Raw genomic sequence first — 17,783 nt, 5'->3', positions numbered from 1 at the left:
CAGGGAGGTCACAGGGAATACAAAAAGGCTCTCCCTGAATATACTGGATTTTCCTTTTACTCCCTAAGAATCAGGATGGCAGAAAAGGTTATTTTGTGGGAGAAAGGCCAGGAGCAGCTTGACCAACAGTGTACTGGGCAGCAGCAGATGGGGAAGGGCAGGTGTGGGACTCGTGCTGCCCCCCTTGCAGAAAATACTGCTCTACAGATAAAAGCTCATCGGTCTGGGAAACCTCCAGCCAAAGGAGGCTGCCACGGAGACTAAGCAAGGGGTTCCCCTGAGCAGATGCCCCCAGAGACTTGGGTGATGCTGGTCACATTTCCACAGGCACAGGCAATAACACACGAGAGTGATGCTCTCTCCGGGGCTGGCCCCATAAACGAAGGGCAGGATGACAAAAGAACAGCGAGCAGGCATCACAAGCCGGCCCCTGCTTAGGCACAGCCCACACACGCAGAGCCTGCCAGAGGAAAAGCCAGCGTGCCCCAACCCAAGCGGCCCCAAGCTCGCCCCACACGGATGCCACAGGGGATGGGAAGCACAAGGCCCACCTCCCGGACACGCAGCGCCAAATACCCTGGTTTCCAGCGCTAGCAGCTGCGAGTGTTAGCCCCTGCCACACGGCAAGGACACGCTTCCCGCAGCCCATCCAGCCCCGCTGGTCCCGCGCCTCCGGGGCACGCCGGCAGGGAAACGAGGGGAGCTGCTTACATTGGCAAGCTGCTGGAACTCGGCGGGAGCACGGAGGGAAAAGGATACAGTTGCATTCTTCTGGAAAGAGGGAAGTCAGCAAAATCTGACAATTCAGGAGGGGCGGCAGAGAGTGGGAACGAGCATTTGTCTTACAGGCAAAATGTTTGGCTAAAGGTCAGCACAAGCTCAGAGCACTCACAGTTTCATGTACGCCAAGAACTGACATAAAAGACATTCTCCTCCAAAGGTTTCCAAAAACCACGGACCTTTCTATTTGGAGGCAAAGTGACTAATGCTTATAACAGCCCCTGATGTCACAAACTGCTAACCAGCAAAAGAAAAAAATGCTGGACTTTGGGGATGATAAGGACCATATGTGCATTCCAGCAAGGCTTGTAAACTCACTGAAGGAAAAAAAAGAAAAAAGGAGAGAGGAAGGAAGGGGGGGGGGGGAAAGACATAATGTGACAAACAAGAATGAAGACCATCCAAAGGCAGAGCCCAATGAGAACCAGATGCTCTCTGCTTCTCTGGCCAATCTCTCTGCTGACAGGAGGACGACGTGCAACTGCCTCTCTGACCTCCTGTGCGAGGCTGAGGGAATAAAATGGGAGCTGCTGTTCCTGCCAGCTGCCCACACCGACCCTGCACTCCTCCTGCTTCAGAAGACAGTGCATGGTTGACTGCGGTTCCCCTGCCCTTTTACTGCTGCAATGCCACACGCAGGGAAGGGCAAACCCACCCCTTGGAGCATCCCCACCATTCCCCTCAGCCAGGCAGAGTGCAGAGAGCTGCACGTTCCTTCGCGTGAGCCCTGAAACGCTGCACAGTGACATGACACACAGGTCAGGCTGTGACCAGGCCAGCTGACACCAGCCAGGGCCAGAGAAGGCCCAGTTTTTGCCAGATTTGGGAACTTGCAACCTTAAGAGTTAAAAACAACTCCCATTGAAGGACAGAAGCCATGCTGGGAGACAGCAGCATGTTGCTCTATGGCCATCAGAAATACTTCTCTTTTTCAGTTCTTTGCCCTTTTCCAGCCCTTCTGGCTGCACAGTGCCACACCACCGATAGAGATACTGCCCAGCAAGGCAGCAGAGAGGGAAAACCCAACAGCCATTTCCTTCTGTATTTCACTGGCATGCACTTAAAATAGCCTTGAAACAGCTGCACCACAGACCATTAAGTCATTGGATCTATACTTTGCTCAAAGCTGGAGGCACAGCCCAACACGGAACCCAACACAGAGGGAAGGGCGATACAAGAACTCGGCAAGATTCCAGTTACACCCACAGAGAGGAGGGAGCTCTCTGAGACACTGCCCCCAGGCACAAAAAGGTAGAATTAAGACAAACCGGGCAACAGAGCATCTGACCCCATCGCCAGGTTTTCCCCCAACCTTCCCCAGGCTTCCACCAACTCCAGTCCTGTTAGGGCTGTGAACACAACCAGAGGAGAAGGATTTTGAGAAAGGAAGGCAGCCCAATGGGCTTGCTTACAAAGCTCTAACAAGGCAGCACTGTTCCAATACCTGACTCACATTAAGGGCCACTGGGACACAAAAAGCAGCAGCTTTCCTTGAGATGGCAAAGGCACAGCCCAGCAGGGCCGCCTCAAAGTTCCTTAACCCCATGTGCTCCTTCCTGAAAAGCTGCAGCCACACATCAAGGGTTCATTTTGTCAGCTCCTATTTATTCAACAAGCCACAGGACTGGAAGGTGCCCCAGATCGTGTTCTGGATAATGAATTATTCCTGGTACTCAGAAGCAGGATCCATGTTAATACTGTGCCCTGCTGGCCTGCTCAGAGGCAGGTGGGGGACACTGTGGCTGCCCGGCACACAGACATGCTGCCGGTGTCTGCAAAGACCCAATTCCCAAGCAGAGCACCAGAGTTGTGCCTACCAAAACACCCAGCTTCAGGTCATTCATTTACCACTTCTCTTGATTCTGGACTAAAGAGTTCAGATTTATCACAGTAGCTGTCTTCACACCTAAATCCTCAAGTAACACAGATGTCCATACACACATGGCTTATCCCATGCCCAGGTACCACAGCAGTGAGTATAAACAGGTCCTAACTTCAAACTAATCATCACCTATCTCCTTGACAAATCCCTACCAAGACTTTTAGAGTCCAAATAAGTGCTAGATAAACAGGAATTCCCCAGGTCCAGCACACCAAGCAAGTGTCAATCCAGTACCAACTGGATTGAAAAGAGCTGGCTCAGACCAGCTCTTCTTAAATCCATACGCAATGTGTACGTGCATATATCGCACTAAGGTTGTTAAGTAAAAGGCCAGAGAAAACATCTTGTGTTTAGCCAAGTCCAGCATTGGCACCCTCACCAGCAACAGGTACACTTGAGTGTGATTCTGACCCACTAGTAACCAGAAAACAGAGCAAAAGAACCAGCTATGAATGATTTCATGGCAGGGTCTAATATGCTGTGTGTTGAGTCACAGCCCTCACATCTGTTCCAAAAAGGGAAACAGAACACACATAGCCCCTCGTGGCACACAAAGCTCTTCCAAGGCACCACAGAAATCCTTCACCGTGAATAAGAAAAGGTCAGTAATCAATAAACATTGAAAATTACAAATACTGTTTGCCTTAGCACACAGTTTTTCATCTTCAGCAAGAAGGAAAGAAAGTGGAATTAAGTTGGGATGATCTGTACGCAGAGGAAAAGGCAAAGGTTTACTCAATTATTTGGCTGACAGTTTTGGAAATACTAATCCATAGACTTTGAGCTCTCAACTGCCTCAAAGCAATAAAGTTCCCCACTTGCCTTCAGCAAGTCCTGGTTTTCCTGCCTTAAACAAGGAAAGTCAACACTAAAATTTTTATGAATAGGAGCAATTCTATATTTCAACTGAATTACTTCCTTCCCTCCACCTCACTAACTCCAAATTTTTGTGATTACCTTAAAAGACCATGTTTTGTCTTTCCAAAAACCTTCCCTGGCCAGAGTTCCTCTGGAGAAAAGGACACGTGATCTAGGTCTGCAACACAGCCATAATACTGGGACTGTTAGGAGATGGGACTAGAAGGCCACCCTACACACGGTTTTTTATCCTCCTTGTGTCTCACTGCACTGATAACTGCTACGGAAACTTCACATTTCTGGAGGTGATAAGACAGAAAACACATTTCTCACATGTAGCCCACAGCCAGGAATGTTCCCACAGTCCTCTCCATATCCATCACTTGCTAAGGAGCAGGACCATGAAGACGTGTGATGGCCACTACAATCCTGGTGATGCTCCAAGCCATAAAGAGTCCCTGGACAGGACACCAGCAGCTGCCCAACATACACGCCAAAGCATCTAAACTCCATAAAGGCATGGCTAAATAAACACTTACAGCACCAGAAGAAAGGATTAACTTTCTACTCGCAAGGAAACCAAGGATTAGCTCAACAGCTCCAGTTTCTGAGCTGAAGCAGAGATAAACCTTTCATTCCAGAGATTTACACCAACTCCCAGAAGTATCAAGAGTCCCACCCTATGTTCTGGAGTTTATCTTGCTCCTGCCCACCCCTGAAAAAGGATAAGGCTTTCCCTGCATTACAGTTGCTGGTGACAAAGTAACCCAGTGTGAAGGACGTGACAGAACCAAGTCCCCAGCACAGCACAGGCCACCAAGGTCTCTGGCTGATGCAGCACAGCCCAACCCCCTCTGGCAGCTGCTCATCTCTGCCCTTTCCAGAACGCATCCTCAGCCTCCCCTGCCAACACACCAGCAAGGAAATCCAAAACCCATAGTGGCCTCCAAAGGGGGCTCAGGCAGCACCATCGCCCTACAAGAAAAGGGTTTTTCCACAGGAGATGAGCCTGGGAACTCGACGCAGTGGGCAAGGATCTTCCCCTCAAGTACAGGCAATGACACACAACACCAAGCTTATCTGACATGGTTATTTTGCAGGATCCTCTTTTCCAAACACCTCTATAACTGGGGCAACAACTGCCGGGGAAGAAAATAAAAAATGTCATTGGTGCAGGCGGGATTTTATTGTAAAGGCAATGAGGCCACAGCTGGGCAGATGCAGCAGCCTCCTGAGCTGTGTGAGCACAGCTTCCACCCCAGGGCTAGATCCTGGCAAGGGGCAGCATGCACAGCTCTGGCAAACAGCAGTGTCACAGCATCATGGATTTCCAGCAGGTTTAGAGCAGATTTATTAGTGTAATCCTAATAATGCAAATAAAGTCAGATGCAAAACTGGCATAAGCAGCTGCATATGGAAAAGCCTCCCCACATCCCCCTTCATCAATGGCTGTTACTAAAGCACAAGCCTGTACAGTCACCCTTTTCCTCCCTCACTGCAAGGGCTTTGGAGGCTCCAGTGACACCCCCGAGTCCCTTCGTGTCAGCAGGTTCAGATGCTTCCAGCCCCTGAACCTTCAGTCAACCGCTAGTTTCCATAAGCTTAGCTTTAGTTGGTGAACAATTTTCCTTTCTGCTCTAGAAAAAGGGACATACATAGCCCAAACCAAAAAAAAAAAACCCAACCAACAAAAAACCCAACAAAGAGAACAGTGTCTAAATGTACAGCACAAGAAAATAAGCAAGGAAAAAACATTTTTCTTTTGGCTGTTGTTAAGTTTTATTAACCCTAACTATTATTTGAACATCTACACATAGAAAACAATTCCTAACGGGAAGTACCAACCATCTTTCTACACACAAACCTACATTAGTGGCTACATTCCAGAAGCTAATTAACTGAATCCTGTAACAATAAAATTCTCTTTAGACTGACATATAATTCCAAGGACTTGATCTCAAACCTACTGTCAACTGTGTTTGGTGCATTCCCCCCACATGAGCTCCAGAACCAGACTTTACCTAGCTGCTACTTCTTCCCAAGTTATCCATGCCAACACAGCCTCTGGCAGAGCTGCATGCTCAGAGAGCTCGTGGTTATGTGTCAAATCTCCAGAACATTTGAGGATCATGCTGCATTTCAACCTGTCCACTGGAACAATGGGCATTTGTAACAAGAGAGGCAGCAAGCCATCATTTACACACAGAGCAGAAGCAACACTTGGCCAGTAAGTGTGAGGAAAGATGTTTTCATGGCTGGCAAAGGGATAAGCTCCATGAGGAGAACAAGTTATCCAGCAGGCAGGCAGCTGCTCAGAGGCAAGCATTGCTCTATCATGGGACCGAGCCTAGAGGCATGAAGTGCAAAGAAATGCCAGGTAACGCAGATCAAGAACAGCAAATCTCCTTGGGGCCTTCTCTATTTATCTCAAATCCACAAAGATCCTCACAGGTAAATGGTGCACATCAACTTCTGCAGAGTGAAGGCTTGCAAAGGAGTAGCTATCACCTAAGGCTCCCCTCAGCTGTGAGGACACACTTGGTTATTGAAATCAGACCTCAGAGATGGTTTCAGCCCTGCCACAGAGCAGATGGATGAGCAGAGAGGAAATAAACCACCATTAGTGGGAAGCAGGCACTGATCCTGCCCTATGTGCTGTCCAAGGCTTCCCATCTGCATTCCAAGGCTCCCATACACCTTTGTGGGCCAGACCTTTGGCTTCTGGTATCTCATCCTCCGGCTGTCCCAGTGTCGCGACAGTTTAATTAAAAGCAGGAGCCTGAAAAGCTGGAAAGAGGCCTGGAATGCTGCTGGGCTCACATCCGGCTCTGGAGTCTGGTGCCAAGGAAAGGCGCCCATTCCTTGGCGGCAGCAACACCAGCTCCCAAGCCAGCGGACAGGTCCAGAGTGGGACCCAGCTGCCCTGGAGCTGCAAGATCAAGTGACCTGGCATCTGGCCAGACAGTCCAATTACCTGAAACAAGGAAATTGTCCTCCCAAATGACAAAGATGCTGCTAAGGCTGCTTGGGAAAAGCCTGCAGCTAAAACCATCTCCCTGTGCTGCTCCCCACTTCTTGTTTGGTGCTTGCAGCAGACGCATATTTAAAGCATTTCTGCTACTTCTGAGCGTCCTGTCAAGAGCTCAAATGCAGCTCTGCACAAGGGCCAGGCTTTAGGAGCTAAGTGGGACACTTCCAAACATTACCCCGCACTAATCCAATGTTATTTTTCCCACAGCAGCCCGCCGCTCACAAGACCGTTGGCAGAGGTTTGCAAACCACTGGCATTCACCCACATTCTCCGGAATCGTGTTCTTCCAAATTCATAAATTATTCCATACGCAAGCTGCTGCAATGCCCATTAGCAGTTGGAGCAGTCCTGCTAGAAGGTTAAACTGGAGCCAGTATCCACCCCCACAGATTAATTAATGTTGGCCACCACATTCTGCTTCAACTGTCCACCACAGTCATGTTTGCACTTTGAAGGCAAAGCAGAAGCAGTTGGATTAAGTTTTAATTTTAATTTCTGCCCTCCTGTCAAGACTTGTGCTTTAGCAGCCCATGCCACTGCCTGTAACAGAGTAGCGTTCAATGAAACCCACACTTTCCAGTGTTACTTTCCCTTACACCCCAAAAGCAAACAGACTGAATTATCTGGAGTAATGCTTCTGGACAGTCCAGCTGCTTGGATTTCTCCAGCACAGTCAAGCTAAACACAATCCAAACGCTTGCAACCCTATGAGTGCAGATGATACATATTGTACTGCTCTTGGTTGAAATCCATAGCTCAAGGACAGCTTCTGGAATAGAACATTTTGCAAGGCTGTTTCTCTGAATAACAACAATAAGCAAGAGGATTTGCCATTAGCTTGCACCTCCTGCGGTTACTTTACACTGCAGATTTTTGTGCTTGCAGTACTCAGATTTCTCATCCCCTTTTTCTCCTCAACTCCTCTCTTTCCTTGGAAGCACCAGGGCAGGCAGTCAGCCATCCCTCCACTAGCAAGGCCCTGGGCAGCTGGGCCTGGCCGAGCGCTGTGCCAGCACACAGCAGCTGAGAAGGACTGTGACAGATGAGCAGGCTCTGCTGCGCCGGCCTCAGCTCCTGCAGCAGCCCGGCTCTAAAGACCTGACAGAGCAGGTAAATCCTGCCACAAATTGATGGAGCCAAACCTAAGGATTTGGGAAGACAAACACACCCCAAGGCAAATTAAGGCTGCTCCAAGCAAGCGCTTCCTGCAGAGGTCTAGGGAAGATTAGTTCACATGAAGGAGTTCCTTGCTCTGACATGCTCTGTAACTCCAAGTGCTGCAGACCCGCCTATGCCAAAACTGGGGCACAATTCCCATGTGCGGTGCACGTTTCTGCCCTTGGCTCCAGTTATTTAATGAGATACCAAAGTGAGGGATCTGCTGCTGCATATCCTTTATTAAGACTGCAGTCTCCACCTCCACATTGCTCAAAGCAGGAGGTGATGCACAAAGCCACAAGCAGCCCTGCCTGGGTTGCTTATATTCCAGAGCAGCTGGGGTCTGACAGATAAATACCTACTGAGGAACTTGGGAAGCCTTCAAAGAGGAAGGCTAATGCCCAGCTCTTCCTCCCATGGCTGTCCAGGAGAAGGAGCTGAGCCTGTACGTGCAGCATGAGGGCTCCCATGTTACACACCAGCACAGCCCAAGAGCCTGAGCCTGTACCTGGCCAGCAGCGCAGGCTGGAGAGGTCCTTCCTCAGGCACTTGATGCCTTAATTCACATTTTCTCAGGTCACTCAGCAGCCCCTGAGGGTGCCAAATGGAGCATAAGCCTCAAGAGCAGGCCTGCACTACCTGCCTACTTACACAGGAGGATGTCACACATCCAGCCATCTCCATCCTCCTTCCTTCCATCCAGCACCACTGAACCCCACACGCTGGGCCACTATCCTCCTCTGCAAGGCACGGCACCGAAACAGGAATAGGAGGCTCCAGCCCTGAGCAGCTTCCAATTGCCAAAATGTTTCAGCACACACAGCTCAGAAAAACATACATTTACGACGGTGTGGATACTGACAACATCCACACACCTGTCCCTTGGGACTCCTTACCGTGGATTTTACATAGGGACCAACCACCTACTTCATGCCAGAAACATTTTCTAGCCCTTGTGAACTTCATAGCTCCCTTCAAACTGAAACCAGGACAGCACATAAACTGAATCACAGCTAGCCTGGATTTATAACTTCTGCCTTTCTGGCTCAACCCACTGGAAGAAATCATCAGGTTACTTGGTTAGGCTATGAAAATCCTGCTTTCCTCAGGTTATATCGAAATCCTGTAAAGCACATCCCACTGGGAAAAAAAATAAAAAAATAAAAAAAGCAGCCTTTCCGAGCTCCATTCCCGGCAAAGCCAAACCGAAAGGAAATGTAGCTGTGCTCAGTAACAGTCAGGAGTCACATGTCAACCCACAATTTCAAATTATGTTTTGTTTAAGCAACAAAACACCTCTGGCTTTGTGTTTAAACGGTTCTGGCCTACACCAGAGAAATTAAGTATCTCTGAGGAATGCTCCACGTGAAAATTGCCCTCAACTGCACTCACACAAACCTAGAGAAACAAGATCAGAGTTACTCACACTACTCACCTTTAAACCCTTCCTCATTGTCACATCTCCTTGAAAACACAACTTGCATATTACCCTATTTGAATAGTTATTTTCTTGAAGGCAGTTTTAATTCAAAGCATTAATCTGGTAAAGCCTCTGTGCCACAAGAGTTCACTCGATTCGGTGCAACAGGCTGAGGCCTGCAGAGGCAACTACGGTGTGCTATTAATTCTCTGATCACAGCTTGGCACCTCACAAAACAATAGAAGGAATTATCTCCTGCTTTACACATGCAGAAGACAAAAGGCACACCAAGACAAAGGTATTTGCCCAAGACCACACACCAAATCAGAGGCCAAAACACTCACAGCTCATCAGCCACACAAACCCTAATCCTAAGTGGACCTGCTAATTACTGCTCTAATAATTAATAACTGCTCAACTGCAAATGCTGAATAGCAGGAGTGCTTCCCAGCCGGGTGAATATCCAGCTACCTGGAAACACACAACCCAAGGTCCCCTGACAGTCCCAGTCAATCTCACATCAAACCCATGTGAATTGTTCCAATTGTTCGGTGACCATCAAGTGTGTGTCCCAGAAGGCCAGGCGTTTCTCTGTAAAGTTGTTTATTCTTTTACTTTCAGCCAGGTGCTTTGTAATTCAGACCATCAGGAGAGTCTAGCACACCTCAGCTGAAGAGCTGCCCCACAGCCCAAGTCCACACTTCCTCCATGAAGGCTCTCTCCAGCACAGAGAGCGCCCAGTTCTGGGGCCACTTTTTGCCTCCATTTGGACACCAGGGACTTGTGCTGCAAGCACCAAACCCTTCCCTCTCCCAGAAGACTGAACCAGGCCTGTGAGAAAGGCATGAGCATGTAAGGGCTCACTTGAAGATGGAAAGATTTAAGGGAGCAGGGGGAGAAAAGAACTGACATAAATTAGGTCAAGTGCTCCTGAAAAATGCCAATTCCTTTATATATAGCGACAGTACTCTGATATCTTTTAATCTCAGCTTGCCATTGTCAGATATTAGCTGAAATTCCCTGCTTTTGCTCTGGCTGCCATAATAAAGTGCCATGTATTTAATATTAATGAGGGAGATGAAAGAAAATGAGAATAGCCTGGCATTTTTCTGTGATAAAAGACAGCTTGTGGCAGTAAAGCATTCATTTAAAAGCACTAGGGATTTCTCTTGGCTTGGAAATCGCATACAAGATACAGGAAAACCGTAAAACCCTTTTCAAATGTAATTAAAATCTTGATCTTCTGATTCTATAGGTTAACAAAGGCATAATGGTTGACTGGTTGTTTCTTCTGCTAAGATAACCACAGTAGCAGGGAGTTGAGTTACCTGGCCAGAGTTAAGGGAAGCTTTAGCTAAACTGCTGAAACAAGATTTGAAAAATTATTTTCCACCCCCCTTCTCCACCAGTGTTCATACCCTTGTGCTTGCACTCACGCAAAAAAAATCTCAGGGCTCAGAACTCTGCCAAAAAAAGCAAAGGTATAACGAGGCCTGCCATAGGCCAACCTGGACATAAAGCAGATTTGAAGGAGGAGAAAGCAGCAGCCAATGGATGTGGTGATGAAGTGGTGTGATTTGTCACCAGACGATACCACAAAATCCTTGCTCCTCTTGGGGCCTTGACATGAAGATTTGAGGACTGTGCATATGTTCAGTCCCAGATGGCTGCGTTAAGCCTTATAATCACTCCCAGCATTTACAGGGAGCAATACCTGCTCACAGTATGACAACCAAACCGTCTCGTTGCAAAAGCCCAGAATAAATGAGTACTGCTTCCAATTATTTAATTCAACACTTTCTGACAACACCAGCCTTGACATCTCCAACTAGGAACAAAACAACAAAGATTATTGAAATAACATTAGCCATGCTGTTTCTGTGTTCATTCCACAGATAACCAAGAAATGTAATCCAATTACAACTAAAGGAGTCAACAGTGGGAAAAAAAATCTTCAATCACAGATGAAGCAAGAAAATGAAAATCCAACTACATGTATGCACAACCTCTTCACTGGCAAGCCTGTACATTTCCTAGGCATATCCAGGCAATGTGGGGAAATCCATGTTCCTGCAGGGAGATGCCAGGAATGAGTGCCAGTCATAACCCGGTACCTTCACATTTCCAGGTTGCAAGTCTCTCATTTCCAACCTAGTCTGTTGCCTGCCAAATTTTGTCCTAGAAAAATTAAGCCAGGATCAGCCTGGCATTGTTCATTCATCTGAAAGCTGCCAAAAGCTCCCAGGCTGACCCAGAGCAGAGGAGAAGGGTGTACATGGCGGCTGAAGGGAGACGATTTGTGTGTGTCAAATTGCAAAGATGTGTCTGTGGCTACAGCAGGAACCCCTAACTGGAAGGCTAAAAGCAGCCCTGCAATTCCACCTCTACTGCAGTTCACACTACCATACTCTTTGTGAGCCACTCTCTGCGCTGCCCTGCAGAGGCACAAGCTCACAGGGTCACCAAACAAGCCATCTCCCCGGCTTGACCTTTTCACTTTCTCTACAGACAACAACAGAGCTGCCACCACCAGACTGCCAGAACCTTCATTCAAGCCAAATTCATGTGCTTACACAAAGCACTTTGCACACTTGGTGCATTCAACATGCTTGGCAAATAAGTTCTGTTGAGCCTTTTGCTTACACAGGACGTTGTAATTGACTTTGCACCCAGTGAAGCCACCAGACTTGGCAGAACACCTTCAGATCCACAGACAGCCCCAAACAGCCCAGAAAGACATTTAAAAATATCCCGCTCAGGAGTCAAAACAGTGCCTCACTTCCACACCCATCACGTGAGAGTTTAATTTAATTCCTGAATGAAAGTCAAGAGAGGCATGCAGATTTCCAGGAACAATTTATATTAGAACTACTGCTGTGCACAGGAATCTGTTCTCAGGAGCCGCTGGCAAAGCAGGGGAAGCAACAGTGGCAAAACCAAAGTGTTTTTAAACCAAATCTTGTTCTATTAGCTTGTGCCAAGTATTCATGAGCAGATCTGGTAAAGAAATAACCCACAATTACAGTACTTCAATAACATTGCCAGCAGCTAGATCCCATTTGAAAATAAACCCAGAAACAGAAAATCCAATTAGACAACAGAACGATCTGAAGAAGCTGTAAGCTCAGATGGAAGAAAGCACCAACTCCCCAAAAAAGCAGCAGTCTGCTCTCTGACAGCACCTTATGTGGGATGTTACTACAGAAAACAAAAACCTTAAACCTGCAAGGAAAGATGCAGCTTCTTCCTATTTGCAAATAGGGAGGACACCTCATCAGCTCTAATTGCAAACTCAGATCCTAAGCCTGTGTCACCAAAAACACGGGCATAGCTTGTATTCTTTAGTAAGGAGTCCCAGAGATAGCTCAAGACTCATAAATCACAGAGCTCAGCAAAATAACTGTACTAGCAGGGAAAGGCAGTAACAGCCTTTGGACTACAGCTTGTGCCAGTAGAGCACCACTTAGACAGGATGAGCAGAGCACTCCAGAGGAGGAGAAAGCTTCCAGAAAGGCTAGGTACTGCTAAAGGAAAACTACAGGGAGCTGTTCTTCCTGCTTGTGTCTCTTCCTTCTGCACCTCATGCATGGCCAAGTGGACTTTGCCTACACCCCCATTCATCACACCTGTCCAAGCTGTGGACGAGAACAGTTCTGGCAACAAAGCCCTGGCCCACACGTGTCTGAACCAGGCACCATGGTGCAGAGGATGAGGAAAGGCATCCAGATTGGAGGGAGCAGCCAAGAAGGAGCATCTCTTGCTCCCAACTGCAAAGTGGACACAAACAAGGACTTGCACTCTGTGGAGCAAGAACATTTGGGGTAAATTCCTGTTAAGGCTGCCGTGAGCTAAGAGTGAGAGGCCGAAGTGGGTTCCGTGTATCCACTGCGTAGCCTCCTCCAGCAGCAGCGCTAAACTCCCCCCATGCCGTGGTGTTTGTCTGAACCATTATTACGCATCGCTTCCTCCAGCGGGCTGGAGAGCTGCTCACAGAGCTGGAAGTGAAGGCAGCTACACAGCGTACCTAAAAAAAGCTTCCAGTACTATTGGGAGGCTTTTTCTGTTTATTCTTACATCACCTGGTTGCATCCAACTGTTCTACGCTGAAGCTGCTTCAGTATCTTTCCCTGAAAAAGCCCCTGCAGCTCACAGGACTGAAGCCTAGAGCCAAAGCACACCAAGGGTAAGGCTGGATGAGGCTGCAGCATTTGCCAAGCCAACAGAAGACCCTGTGCCCTCAGCATCTCTCCTGCCAAGCAAGTGCTGAGCAGCCTCATGCCCATGCTCCCAGAATCACCTTGAAGAGCCACAGAAAGACCACCAGACAAGCAAGAACCCTCAGATGGCTTCACAGTGGACAGCCACCCAAGAACTCTCTCAGGGGCTGCAGAGGTGGGAAGGGAACATAAAAAACATGCCTCAGCGGTGCGTAAATATTTTATTCCTCAGATTCATGCTTAGTCAATCTCCATCATTATTTTAGGGGCCTTACTCAGGCACTAAAATTGCTTCCCCATCAGCTCACCTACACAAAGCAAGGACTTCCCAAGTTATCTCACTCCAGCTCAGCTCATTCACACTGCAAAAGCTAGAGGTCCTGAGTATGTTGTGGGCTCACACACAACCAGCCCTGTGACCAAGGCTGAGCTGAAATAAAAGGAGGAGGCAGGTTCCCACCATTGTTAGCATCAACAGGAGCAGCAAGAATTGTCTCAAAGAATTTCCTTCTGCAAACAAGGCAGCGAGGTGAATAAAGGAAACAAAAAGGTCACAAACTAAAACACAGTCTCTGTGTGCACCACCCAGGGCTGCTTCCTTGGTGCAGACAGCTGAGCCAGGCCAGGCCCAAAAAGCCCATTTGGCAGTAGCAGGCAAGGAAGCCAAACCCCGTGCCCTGGCCACCTCAGCAGCCCAAGCATCACCACCCACACCCGCAGCACCACCACGTTCAGTGAGAGGAACCTGCAGCCCCACAACGCAGAAGCAAGGGGGAACCCCTCCCTGGTGCCCATCTCTTGTCCCAGGCCAGTGGCCATGGTGGCCCTGTGGCACCCAGCAGCACACACGGTTGTGGCTCTCCAAAGGTGCTGCTCCTAGCTCTTGCAGAGCCCAGTGGGTGTCAGCAAATCTGCTGCTCAAAGACAAAGCACAGAAGCTTCAGCCCCCCTCTACCTTCCCATCTCCCTCTCCTTCCTCCCCTCCATGGAAACCAGCAGTCCCTCATTATCAAGTATTTTTAAAACAGATTGAAGAGTAAGAATACATTGTGCTGTTTTAATCTCTCAGATAATGTTTTCTATGGTTTCTATGCAAAATCTGCATTCCAGCTTCATTTTTCCTCAGTTTTTGTTAGACTTGGCAAGGGGGATACACCAAAGTATACTCTTAAATGAATGAGTCTCACTCCTGCAACACAATCAAGCTCTGGTTCTGTACACATTTAGGATAAACACAAAGAGAACAGTAGGTAGGCCAGGGCCCTCTTCCATACTCAGATCTATGGACAAACCATCCAACACTGGTCAAGATGCAGGGAATTAATCCAAGAGGAAGAAAAGTATCCCCTATCCAGCACATCTCAACAGCTTCCAGACTGGAAGTGGCTTATATCACACCGAGCCCAGATGACCACAGCATCCTCTCAGCCTGGTGCATGTTTAAGCACAGGCATGGATTTCATCAGCTGAGAGCTCCCACGGCAGCTCCCGGCACCCATCCTGCCAAAACTTTGCTTATGCAGGCCTCTACATTTGTATGCCAAAATAAGTCCCCATTAAGTCAAATAAAATTACAGGCAGCAACGTTACACATGTGCCTTCACATCTGTGGGATCAGGGCCTTAAAAAGAAAGCCTCCCATCCTACCAAAACACGCCCTACTCGGCTACAATTAAACACAGACACTTCAGAGCAGTTCACTCAAGTTATTTTTCTATGCATACTTTTACAATTAACATAATGTCATATCCTGCCAGGATGTAAAAGCTTGTGACTCAGGAATGTTATCATCATTTTAACTCCAACTGACTCGCTTTTGGTTTCATTCCTTTCCTTTTTCTTTCCCCCTTCCTTTGATTCTCCCTCCAACAAGATGCATGCCACTCACGGCTGCACTTAATCATATTTTGTAAGAAAGTTGCAAAGGAAAACGTTCACCAGCCTTGCTTTGCTCTAACATATAATTAACTACTCCTTGCAACTCCCTGCCACCCTCACAGCAGCACAACAGCAGCATGCAAAGTGGGAGCAGGGAGGATTAGATAAGGAGGTACATAAGACAGAACAAGCCCAACACCTCCTGAATGCCAGGCTACCATCCTTTCTTCGCTTATCACCCCAAGATAAAACAACTCCCTCTTCCAAAAAGCACGGATTCCAGAGGATCTGCCCAGCAGCTGCATGAGAGGAAGCTGAGTGCCCTCCTCCTTCCCTCTCCCATACGCACATGGTATTCTCATGCTGACAGATGCTTCGTCCTGCAGTCAGTCCCACTAGACTGGACTCAGTGGCCCACAGACAAAAATTCGATTTAACTGGTGCAAAACCTTCTGTGGATGTTGTTCTGGGATGGCCATGGACTTGGGATAACCAAAATAACCCAAGAGGCTCAACAGCAGCACCAGTTTAACATAATAAAAAAAAAAAAGCGCCAAACAGCCACAAGAACAAACAGCAGTCAAGTCTTGCAATAAGCCACGTTCCTGAGCCTATTCATGCTGCAAAGTTACTGTTCCACACAAAGCCAAAAGGCTCTGCTTTGCAATACCCTTCAGCTTGCCCTAAAAAACCATCTGAAGCCACACTTTCAATGCATATTCTTACACTGAAAGACAAACTTAAATTTCCAAGCAGGCTTTAGACCTTAAGATCAAGGAAACATTACAGAAGAAGCCTTACAAATGGCTGGCATAATTTATAGGTATTCTGTTAAGAAACACCAGCTCTTATTTTGCTTAGTAGCATAAGTTCCCCACCTCCAGAAACACCATTAACCCCATCTCCATACATTTGCTTTGCCACATCAGAGGAACCATACAGCCCCGCAGATCCCTAAGCACATAATAAACGCTAAAAGAATCTGGTCTCATATCCTGGTCACATCTTGAACGCAGACCATTTTATTTTGAGAGGGAGTCACACTCCTAGCTCCCCACTTGTGGGCAACTTCTATGTTACTCCCAAGCACTGAAAAAGTTACCGGGAAGCCGGTCAAGTCTCTCCCTCCCTTGGCCGACGATGCACAAAAGCGCATTCAGTCTGGTCACGGTGGAGTTTCATTCATGTTCCCGCAAGCTGGATGCAAGAGAGACTTCCTTTTCTTTTTCGGTATCTTTCAGCTTTTGTGGGTTTGGGGTTTTTTACACTTTCTCCCCGTCACGGAGAAATATTTTGTCTTTCTCAATACGAACCTAAAAACCCTCTCAGCCACCACATCCCCAGAAAAACGGTCACGCTGGAAAACGCAGGACACGCTTGCCCCAGGAACACTTCCATGCCGGGACTGCCGTGCCGTGCCCGCCGCAGCCTCCCGGGGATCGCGGGCCCGTCCCGCCCGCCGGCTGCCCACCCGCACGGGGCACAGCCCTTCCCGCTCTCAGCTTGTCCCATCCACGGGCAGAGGCGGGGCAGAAACATCCGCGGCAAGGCACCAACACCTCAGCGGCGGCGGGCGCAGCCCGGGACCACCCCCGCCGTTTCCCCGCGCCCGCGGGGCTCCGGGAGCAGCTGCCCGCCGCCGCCACGGCCCCGCCGCAATCACGAGCTGCGGCCCCAAAACAGGGCCAAAAAAAGTTTTGCGCGGGCTCCTCCGGCCCAGAAAAGGGCAGAGGCGGCGCGCCGCGACGAGCCCACCGTGCCCTCCGGCATCGCGCCCCCGCAGCTCCCCGCCCCTACAACCCCCAGCACGGCATCCCCGGCGCTGCGCCCCGGCAGCGCCCGCCGCCGCGCTCCTGCCCCGGCCACGCGCTGCCCCCGCCGCCCCCGGCCCCGCGCACCGCCGGTCTGCCCACGGCCACGGCCATCGCGGTGCGGTGTCTGCGCTGCGCTGCCGCCCGCCGCCTCTGCGCTGCCTGCTAGCACTGCAACATGGCCACCCGGCGGGGAGGGCCCATGCGCAATGCAAAGGGGCCGGGCGGCGAGGCGGGACCCCCCCAGCCCTCCCCCGGCGCCGCCCTGCCGCTCGGGGAACACCGAGAGTCGGCGGGAGCCCCGGGGGGCTGCAGTCAGTGCCCAACAGTAACCCCCCACTAATCCCTCTCCTGCCCACGCCCCCCACGCCGGGCCGCGGTACCTGTCCCCTTAAGCTCGAAAGGTCTCTCTCGCCCACCCTGGCAGCCCCACATCTGAACGCAGAGACACATCTGCTTCAAAGAGATGGCCAAGCCAGCGCTCAGCAAGGTCCTCCTAGCAGCAGTTAGATGAGGAAGGAGCACAGAGATTCACCAAATAGCTATTTCTAACAAGGAGGCACACAGGAGCCCTTAAATCCCTTGTATAACAACACAAAGGACAAAACCTGCCACCTCATTCCTCTTGTTTCTCCGAGCACTTCTGTCCCACACACAGTTTTTCAACAAACTCGGTACACTGAACAACAGCTGCAGCAGCTAGTTGCTCTCTCATGTCGCAGTTTAGACGGCTACAATACGCAGACTG

At 49.2% G+C, this 17,783-nt stretch overlaps 1 protein-coding gene across 3 annotated transcripts in view; it reads right to left on the bottom strand.

The window, feature by feature from the left end:
* SEPTIN11 (septin 11) overlaps positions 1-17,783 on the bottom strand; it is a 44,033-nt gene that overhangs the window by 25,432 nt on the left and 818 nt on the right. The window contains exon 1 of one of the 3 annotated variants that reach the window (XM_068188237.1): positions 17,123-17,287. The exons of 1 other annotated variant lie outside the window; for it this stretch is intronic. In XM_068188237.1, the coding sequence (XP_068044338.1) occupies positions 17,123-17,149 (27 nt within the window). In that variant the 5' untranslated portion in view covers positions 17,150-17,287. Of the gene's footprint in view, positions 1-17,122; positions 17,288-17,783 lie in introns of those variants that run through there. One more of the 3 variants, XM_068188236.1, reaches the window with a different exon arrangement.

The sequence above is a fragment of the Anomalospiza imberbis genome, chromosome 4 (assembly GCF_031753505.1).
Source record: "Anomalospiza imberbis isolate Cuckoo-Finch-1a 21T00152 chromosome 4, ASM3175350v1, whole genome shotgun sequence".
NCBI lineage: Eukaryota > Metazoa > Chordata > Aves > Passeriformes > Viduidae > Anomalospiza > Anomalospiza imberbis.
This window is presented reverse-complemented; position numbering and strand designations above follow the sequence as displayed.